We start from the raw sequence: 10,260 nt of genomic DNA, 5'->3' as shown, positions 1-10,260 counted from the left end.
CTTTTCATGTGTCTGTTGGCCATCTTGATGTCTTCTTTGAAGAAATGTCTGTTCATGTCTCTGCTCATATTTTTTAAAGTTTATTTATTCTGTGTGTATGACAGAGAGAGAGAGAGAGGGAGGGAGAGAGAGAGAGAGAGAAAAGAGGGAAGGAGGAGACAGAGAATCACAAGCAGGCTCTGCACTGTCAGCACAGAACCCGACGTGGGGTTCAAACTCATGAGCCACAAAATCATGATCTGACCCAAAATCAAGAGTTGGACACTTAACTGAGCAACCTAGGCATCTCTCTTCTGCTCATTTTTAATGGATTATTTGTGTTATTTTTAGTGTTGAGTTGTATAAGTTCTTTATATATTTTGGATACTAACCCTTTATTGTATATGTCATGTGCAGATCTTCTCCCATTCAGTAGGCTGCTTTTTAGTTTTGTTTCCTTCACTGTATAGAAGCTTTTTATTTTTATTTTTTTATTTTTTACTTTTTAAATATTTTAGTTAACATACAGTGCAAAATTGGTTTCAGGAGAATTGAGTGATCCATCACTTACATATAATACCCAGTATTCATTACAAAAGTACACCCCTTAGTACCCATCACCCATCTAACCCATCTCCCACCCACCTCCCTCCATCAACCCTCTGTTCTCTATCATTAAGAGTCTCTTGTGGTTTGTTTCCCTTTCTTCTCTTTGCCCCATCCCTCTATGTTCATGTTTTGTTTCTTAAATTCCACATATGAGTGAAATCTTATGATATTTGTCATTCTCTGATTGACTTATTTCACTTAGCATAATACATTCTAGCTCCATCCACATTGTTGCAAATGGCAAGATTTCTTTTTCTGATGGCTGAGTAATATTCCATTATACACACACACACACACACACACACACACACACACACATACCACATCTTCTTTATCTCTTCACAAGTCAATAGACATTTGAACTCTCTCCATAGAGTGTTTCCTTCACTGTGCAGAAGCTTTTTATTTTTATGTAGTCCCAAGAGTTTATTTTTGCTTTTATTTCCTTGCCTTAGGAGACATATTTAGAAAAATGTTGCTATAGTTGATGTCAGAGACATTACTGCCTCTGCTCTCTTCTAGGATTTAAAAAAAAATATTTGTATTTATTTTATTTTTTAATTTATATCCAATTTAGTTAGCATATAGTGCAATAATGACTTCAGGAGTAGATTCCAGCGATTCATCCCCTATATATAACACTCAGTGCTCATCCCAACTGTCTTCCTTAATGCCTCTTTCCCATTTAGTCCATCCCCCCACCCACAATCCCTCCAGAAACCCTCAGTTTGTTCTATATTTAAGAATCTCTTGTGTTGTGTCCTCCTCCTGTTTTGTATATTATTTTTGCTTCCCTTTCCTTATGTTCATCTGTTTTGTATCTTCATTTCCACATATGAGTGAAGTCATATGATATTTGTCTTTCTCTGACCAATTTCATTTAGCATAGTTCCCTCTAGTTCCATCCACGTTGTTGCAAATGGCAAGATTTCATCCTTTTTGATTGCCGAGTAATACTCCACGGCATATATACATATACCACATCTTCTTTATCCATTCATCTGCCAATGGACATTTGGGCTCTTTCCATACTTTGATTATTGTTGATAGCACTGCAATAAACATTGGGATGCATGTGCCCCTTCAAAACAGCACTTCTGTATCCCTTGGATAAATACCTAGTAATGCAATTTCTGGCTCATAGGGTAGTTCTATTTTTAACCTTTTGAGGAACCTCCATATTGTTCTCCAGAGTGGATGCGCCAGTTTGCATTCCCCCCAGCAGTGCAAAAGAGATCCTCTTTCTCCTCATCCTTGCCAACATCTTTTGTTGCCTGAGCTGTTAATTTTAGCCATTCTGACAGGTGTGAGGTGATATCTCATTGTGGTTTTGATGTTGGGCATTTTTTCATGTTTGTTAGCCATCTGGATGTCTTCTTCGGAAAAGTGTCTATTCATGTCTTTTGCCTATTTCTTCACTGGATTATTTGTGTTCATTTTGATTATTTCTTTATAGATTTTAGATACTAACCCTTTATTTGATATGTCAGTTGCAAATATCTTCTCCCATTCCGTTGGTGGCCTTTTAGTTTTACTGATTGTTTTCTCACTATGCAGAAACTTTTTCTCTTGATGAGGTCCCAGTAGTTCATTTTTTCTAGGATTTTTATGGTTTCAGGTATCACAGTTAGGTCTTTAATCCATTTTGAGTTTATTTTTGCGTATGGTGTAAGAAAGAAGTCCAGTTTCATTCTTTTGCATGTAGCTGACCACTTTCCCCAACACCATTTGCTGAAGAGACTGTCTTTTCCCCATTATTCTTTCTTTCTCTATCAAAGATTAATTAACCATGTAATTATTGATTTATTTCTGCGTTTTCTATGTTCTATTAATCTATGTGTCTATTTCTGTGACAGTAACATACTGTTTGGATTAGTACAGCTTTGTAATATAACTTGACGTCCAGAACTGTGATGCTTCCAGCTTTGCTTTTCTTATTTATTCAAGGTTACTTTTGTGGTTCCATACAAACTTTAGGATCGTTTGTTATAGCTCTGTGAAAAATGCTGGTGGTATTATGATAGGGATTGCATTAAATCTGCAGATTGCTTTAGGTAGTATAGACATTTTATTTAACAATATTTGTTCTTTCAATCCATGAGCATGGGATATCTTTCCATTTTTTGTGTTATCTTCAATTTCTTTCATAGTGTTTTATAGTTTTCAGAGTACATGTCTTTCTCTCTTTGGTTAGGCTTATTCCTAGGTATCTTATTATTTTTAGTGCAATTTTAAATGGATTGTTTTAATTTCTCTTTCTACTGCTTCATTATTAGTGTATAGACATGCAACAGATTTCTACACATTGATTTTGTATTATATACTTTACTGAATTCATTTATCAGTTCTAGTAGTTTTGGGGTGGAGTCTGTCAGGTTTTCTACGTATATAGTATCACGTTATCTGCAAATAGTGAAAGTTTTACTTCTTCCTTACCAATTTGCATGCTTTTATTTCTTTTTCCTGCCTGATTGCTGTGGCTAGGACTTCTAGTACTATGTTGAATAAAAGTGCTGACAGTGGACATCCTCGACTTCTTCATGACTTTCAGAGGAAAGCTCTTAGTTTTTCCCCATTGAGGATGATGTTCACTGTGGGATTTTCATAGCTTTTATTATGTTGAGGTATGTTGCCTCTAAACCTACCTTGTTGAGAGCTTTTATCATGAATGGATGTTGTACTTTCTCAAATGCTTTTTCTGCATCTATTGAAATTATCATATGATCTTTATCCTTTCTCTTATTGATATATCATGTTAATTGATTTGTGAATATTCAACCACCCCTGCATCTATACAATAAATCCCACTTGATAGTGGTGAATGTTTTTTCTAATGTATTGTTGGATTCTGTTCTGCACTTCTTTCCAAGAGGACATCAACCCATCCTATTCTGTTTTTACCAGACCTCTCTTTGTAAGTGTGGCTGACTTTAATGAAGATTTAGGAGTCATGAGGAGAGTATGTAGCATGGTTTGTACAGCAAATGAATGTGAAAACAGTATTTGGATATTCATGGTTTTAAAAGTCCATTCTATCACTTCACCTTCTCACTGGACTTTCATCTCTTTAAGACTCAGCTTTCCCTGCTTTCTCCTTCCTCCACTCCTTTCTTTGCCCTTTGCTTCCCTTCCTACCATTGCTCAGAAGCAACCAACCAGCTAACCCACCAACTGCCATCACCACAATAACAAACACAATGAACAATAAACAAATCCTTTTATTCTTTCATGGAGCCTGACCACCTTTTTTTGTCATTTGGGCTTCTGAAGATATCCATGTTCTCAGAGTTACAACTTCTACTCCAAAAGGCTTATGTATATATTATACTCAATACAGTGTTTTTCTATCCTAAGAGAAATTCTGTTGCCATCTGTTAAGACGTGTATTTTTAGTCTGGGTATATTGCAAATTAGGATGCATGCTCTGACAGAAAAGTAGGAAGTATAATAAAGTACAGTATTAAAACAGAGGGACTGGATTTAAACTGAGGAAGTAGAAAAGGAAAGCTTCTCTGAGAAAGAATAGCATTTCTGAAGACTATTAGCATAGTCTAGCAACAAGGAGGAGGGAAGAGCATTTAGAGTAGGGGGTCTGGAGATGGGAAAGAGTTTGGTGCATTGGAAAAACTGAAAAGAGGCCAGCATGGCTATACCCTAAAGAAGAAGAGAAAGAAAGGGATGAAGGTGGAGAGGTAAGCATGGACTGATCATGTGGGACCTTGTAGGCCACATGACTCCAATTTTTAGCTTCCAGAATCTTCCCTAACAAATGAAATGGCTTCATGAATTTTTTTTTTTTAATTTTGAGTTTATTGGTTTTTGAAACCGATAACAATTGTGCCAAAGCTGGCAAATGTGTACGCACGCACACACACACATACACACACACACACACACAATTGTTACATAAAACACCTTCCCCGAGGGCTATATAATTTGGCATTATTATGAAGTCTATCCTATATAGCCATACGCATGATTCTGGGTCAGCCCGGGTGATTAGCTGAAAATTGTCTCCATATTCATTTTCTCTCCACAGGAATGTTTTCTGCAGAGAGACCCACAATATGAGGGTTTCCGTAAGAGCTTAAAAAAATGTTGCCTGCCAGCAGCACATGAATTTTCTATCAGTTTCTAGGATTTGGGTCTGTTCAGCTGACACACCCATTTCCCCTGCAGAACAAGTAGCTTCTTCCTCTGCCCAGGGCCTTAAGTATTGTTAAGGACCAGCAGGAATAAATCTGAGTTCTGTTTACCACCAGGGTAAACTGCCCTCTTATGGCATTCTTGTGGAAAGGCACTTTTCTGGGGTTCAGTATACCCCCACATATTTATAGGCACTGAAAATGACATACATACCTTGCAGACATTGTGCCCACTGCTTACTGCCAATATTAATCTGTATCCAATGATGATTCTCATTCTGTTATTTTCTGGAAATAAATTATTTTGTTTCTTCTCTCAATTCTACCCCCCAAACTATCTTACTCGTCTGCTCCATTCTTTTCACCTAGTAATAACCATACTTTTTCAGCTTTTTATTGAAAGTAATAAATTAAGACGTTTATCTTCAAGCAGTTTCACCTTGCGTAGTCATCGCCAACACATACATTAGCACGCTCACAGTACTGAGTGTTCCGGAATTCATTTCAGTAGCAACAACATTCACTGACCTTAAAAAAAAAAAACAAAACACAAACAAAAACCAAAAAACCACCTTTCCACTTACAGTTACTTGCTAGTCTTACACAATTGTACCTTCCACACAGTATAATACTTTAAAATGAAGATAGTTTGAGGAAGCAATATCTTCAGTGGCTCTTCCTTAAAAGGAAGCCACAGGCCACTTGCTGAGATTGGCTTTGCTGGAGGTACTAAGATTCCATCCGGTCATCCTGGGAGTCAACACTTATGGTGGAGCCTTGGCTACTGGCATCAGCACTTTCATAGGACTTTTGATCTTTGGCAAAGTTGATGAAAACCTGATTTTTCAAGGGAAATAAAGCCATTACTGCTTGGTAAGCCAAAGGAAGAAATAAGGTTAATGCGCGCACACACACACACACACACAGAGTGAAAGAGAAAATAAGAAAACTAGATAGTATAGGGACATGTCCACACATATATACACACTCTCACTAGTAGTCCTTTTACATACTCAAATTTAACTGGGCTTTGAAAATAAAACCCATATCTACAACTATAATCATAATATAAATCTAAAGCTATAGTTGAGTATCTATAACCACATATCTGTATTTATATGATCTACATTAACATCTCTATCAAGAATAATACAGGAACCCAAGCCAAACCATTATCAAATGTTTATGAGATGATGTTGAGAGAAATTTCACTAGTTTCAAGGGTTAATATACTAAAACAAAATTTGTAAAGAAAGCCCACATTAACTTTATGTTCAGTAAGCCAGTTATTTAATTTTTTTTTTAACATTTGTTTATTTTTGAGAGAGGCAGAGCGTGAGCAGGGAGAGGGGCAGAGAGAGAGAGGGAGACACAGAATCTGAAGCAGGCTCCAGGCTCTGAAATGTCAGCACAGAGCTGGACGCAGGGCTCGAACTCAGAACTGTGAGATCATGACCTGAGCTGAAGTCAGACGCTTAACTGACTGGGCCACTCAGGTGCCCTAGTAAGCCAGTTATTTAACAGGCAGACTTTTATTACTTGGTTTAAAATCATTAAGTCTGTTAGTCATAGATTCCTCCAGAAACTGTTGATATTTTGTGTCTGACATGGTCATGGTAGTTGATTATAAGTCAAAGGCCAAATTTTCTGGGTCAGTAAAGCCATAATTTCCTGAAGGCCCCATAAAAAATTTTCCATAAAATGCAACACTCTGAGGCCCCTGAGGCTTAATGTTCAGACCTGTTGTGATGGTAGATGCAATGAACTGTTCTATATATCAGCTTGGTAGAGCTATACGAAATTAACACCACACAGAGGTGGTGAAGAATGACCACAAAGGCTCTAGTTACTGAATACAAAGAAATTAAGAGATGATATGAGTAAAACAAAAAATTCTGCATTTACCACTTTGGTTGCATGAGTCTAGCAGATCTAAAGGTCTGATACCAAATTCTCTTTATGCTGTGCTAATCCCGGAAGCCAGTCAATAGAAATGTTATTTAAGAAACCTACTGAAAAGGGGGAAAAAGACAGAAACTTATCAAGGATAAAGTAAGGAAAGTGTTAACATCTATTTGTTTTATAGGTGAAAATAACACTTTGTTGCTTTACATATTCATATAACCTAATGGATATAAGTGTCTTATAGTAAGGAAACGTCTTCTTTTCTCCTTTAAAAAATAGTTCATGCTTTTCACACTTTTTTTGAACATCCCAAAAAGTAGGTAGAGTTAAATTAAGCTGGGGTGCCTGGGTGGCTCAGTCAGTTAAGCATCTGACTCTAGATTTCGGCTCAGGTCATGATCTCACTGTGGTGGGATCGAGGCCCATGTGGGTCTCTGTGCTGATGGTGCGGAGCCTGCTTGGGATTCTCTGTTCCCTTCTCTCTACCACTCCCCGACTCGTGCCATCTCTCTTTCTTTCTCTCTAAAAGATAAACATTTTTAAAAAAAGAAATAAATTAAGCTAAGTTTTTCAGGTGTAAGCTTAGATATTGCTTCAATTAAAAACAAACTGAATGGTATTAAAAAGAAATAACCAGAATGTGTAATAATTACTATGTGACATTATGCACTTGGATAGTGGTATCCAGCTTACCTCTTCCAGGGTCGTTTGACTCACTAAGAAATTTGTGATATTTAAAGCAGTCTTGTTGGTTTCTAGCAGATCAAAAATGTTTGCCACTCCTCCTGCCGTGACAGGCACATGGTATTCTAGCATGCTGAGGTGCTGATCCTGTGGAAACCGAGGGAAACAATTTATTTTGCAATGTCAGGTCATACTGAGTTGACTAGACATAACCTGACCAAGAGCTAAGGAAAATACTGAAATGGATTCCATCGACAATGATGCAACCGTATAAAGTGATGGCTGTATTTTGAAACTAACAACCTGCAAAGAGATGAAAAGTTTTATGAATGTCAAAGAGGAAACAAATTACAAACCTAATGAATATTCCAAAGTAGTCTACATTCCTATGCACTTATAAAGTCATCACAGTCTTGCCTAGAAAAAAATACTGTGAAATGGCATTTTAAATATTTTTTTAATGTTTATTTTTGAGAGACAGAGTGCGAGCCAGGGAGGAGCAGAGAGAGAGGGAGACACAGAATCTGAAGCAGGCTCCAGGCTCCAAACTGTCAGCACAGAGTCCAACACAGGGCTTGAAGCCATTAACCGTGAGATCACGACCTGAGCCAAGGTCGGATGCTTAACCGACTGAGCCACCTAGGTGCTCTATGAAATGGTATATTAGAGGTCAGATTATGCTCAGCTCACATTAAGGCTTTTTTCAGGGATCACATTTAGAATTTTTTTGTTTTGTTTTGTTATAATGTTAGAATTGTTCTAAAAGGCTGTGGATTAACTTCAATTTATATTGGCTAAAGATGCTAGATTTCAAAAGCATTGCATATGAAAAATCTCTTTCAAATATGCCACATTCTTTCTTAACTCACCTGGAAATTCTTTTCAATTTCTTCATTAGTCCATAGTATCACCATCTACTTATAATCTATTCTTGTTTTCTTGGAGCATCTTTAACATTTTGCTTTTCTACATATTTAATAGTTAGCATATCCTTTTTATTTTTCCTCTACAATGACTCTTAAATTTAAACCTTTCCTCTCTATTTGCACCATCAATGTTATTAACTTGATGTTCCCCACTCCATATCTAAGCAACTGTTACAGCCTCTTCTGTGGCCTGGAAACTGCATACATTCATACATTCTGGCACAAAACAGCTAGGATAATCTTTCCTAAGCACTATTTGATCAAGAATCTACCCCTGCAACCTATATGGATCATGACTGTGTATTTCACCTGGTATTCAAGACATGTTACTGGAAACCCCTCCTCTTCTCACTCCTGTGCTCACTGCCTACCCCCTCTTATTAACCTGTGCATGCATCACGCCTGTTACCACAATAAGGCTGTCTTACTTATTTTTATTCCCAAAATGTTGCTTTTGCTATTTCCCTTCTAGAGATCTAGAAACCACCACATACTCATAAAGAATGGTCTGTTTAGAAAGAAATGAGACTTTTGTGATCACTGCATTTGCTTTTTGTAGCCCTGGCCCCACAAGGAACAGACCAGGGTGAATGTAATCTCATCACTCAGTGAATAAACACAGATTTCAACTCAGAAATTCACCAAAAGGAAAAGCACTATGACCAACGTGATTTGTGCAAAGTGTCCTTTAATTTTTAAATTTGATTTTAATTTAGATGGTTGAAAATAGACTTTGATAAGAATCGTGAAAGCCATTGTTTCCTGAAGAAGTTAGCCAAGGTTTGGGAGGTCCAGGCAAAGGTATTTTATAGAGATAAAGAATTATTTTAAAAAATGCACTCTATTTTACTATCTACAATCATGTCACATTACTATGGTGCCTTATAGTTTATGAAGTAGCTTTGTGCACATTTTATCATTTATTTCTCGCACCAATTTTGTGAAGTCGATGTCATTATGCCTATTTCACAAAGGAGAAAAATGAGGTTCAGAGACTTTAAATGTCTTGCTGGAAGTCACACAGGGAGAGCTGGATTTTGGCCCATCTTTCACCATTTCTTTCCACCTTTACACACCTGATTTCTATTAAAAACAGTGGCTATAACTACATCTTGTACAAACTACCTACACATCAAAGATGTTATAAGGATAGCTGTTTTGTCATGTGCATTTATTTAAATATGTACTATGTGAGATACATACACATATATCTGTGCCTGTCCATCCTGTGGGTATGTATATATAACATGAGATTAATTGAATAATGTTTCAACTAGTGTGGGACTTAAGAACTTGATTTCCAAGCAGTTCAAATCATTGTGGGCTTATTTTCCAAATGAGAGGAACAAAGAAGATAATCTTTTCCAGCTGTGACATTCTGGAACTTTGTAATTTTTTTTTTTTCTAAGAAGAAATGTTCTTGGTCATATAATATCTGTCTTCCCTCAGTCCCTTAACATATATAACTAGTAAACTCTGTGTATACAACTTAAAAACTAATAGTATGGTCATAAATCCTCCGTGAGGAACAAATAAATGAAGATATATATACATATAAGGACTACATTTTATGTATGTATGTATGCGCTTATGTTAATGCAAGCTGTCTACACCCAATGTGGGGCTTGAAGTAATAACCCTGAGATCAAGAGTGACATGCTCCACAGAATGAGCCAGCCAGTTGCCCCAGGACTACATTAATTTTAAATAGCTACAAAATTATATAATTAATTTGAAGATTCTATTTGTTCATAGTAAATATGTTTCAGAGTGTCTTATGTATCTTGAACTAATAAGTGTATTAATAGTAAAACCACAGTCAATTTAAAAATGGCAAACATCCGTATGAGATTATGACTACCAAAACCAGTCAAGACTAAGAGGTAGGACAATTTCTTACTCACTTTTAAGTATGTTTTTGGAAAGTGCAGTTGCATAAACCTTGTGAGGGTCTCCATGCTCACTTTGGTATTCTTCAAGTGAACCTTGACAGTAAATCCTCTTCCAAACCT

General features: G+C 36.7%; 1 protein-coding gene across 1 annotated transcript in view; it reads right to left on the bottom strand.

The window, feature by feature from the left end:
• Window positions 1-3,858: 3,858 nt before the first annotated feature.
• Window positions 3,859-10,260, bottom strand: part of ABCA12 (ATP binding cassette subfamily A member 12) — a 291,771-nt gene continuing 285,369 nt past the window's right edge. The window contains exons 54-56 of the mRNA XM_078450550.2: window positions 10,153-10,258; window positions 7,332-7,469; window positions 3,859-5,570 (exon numbers count right to left, since the gene is read on the bottom strand). Of these exons, the coding sequence (XP_078306676.2) occupies window positions 5,463-5,570; window positions 7,332-7,469; window positions 10,153-10,258 (352 nt within the window). The 3' untranslated portion in view covers window positions 3,859-5,462. The remainder of the gene's footprint in view (window positions 5,571-7,331; window positions 7,470-10,152; window positions 10,259-10,260) is intronic.

Source organism: Panthera onca, chromosome C1 (genome assembly GCF_046562875.1).
Source record: "Panthera onca isolate mPanOnc1 chromosome C1, mPanOnc1 haplotype 2, whole genome shotgun sequence".
NCBI classification, from domain to species: Eukaryota; Metazoa; Chordata; class Mammalia; order Carnivora; family Felidae; genus Panthera; species Panthera onca.
This window is presented reverse-complemented; position numbering and strand designations above follow the sequence as displayed.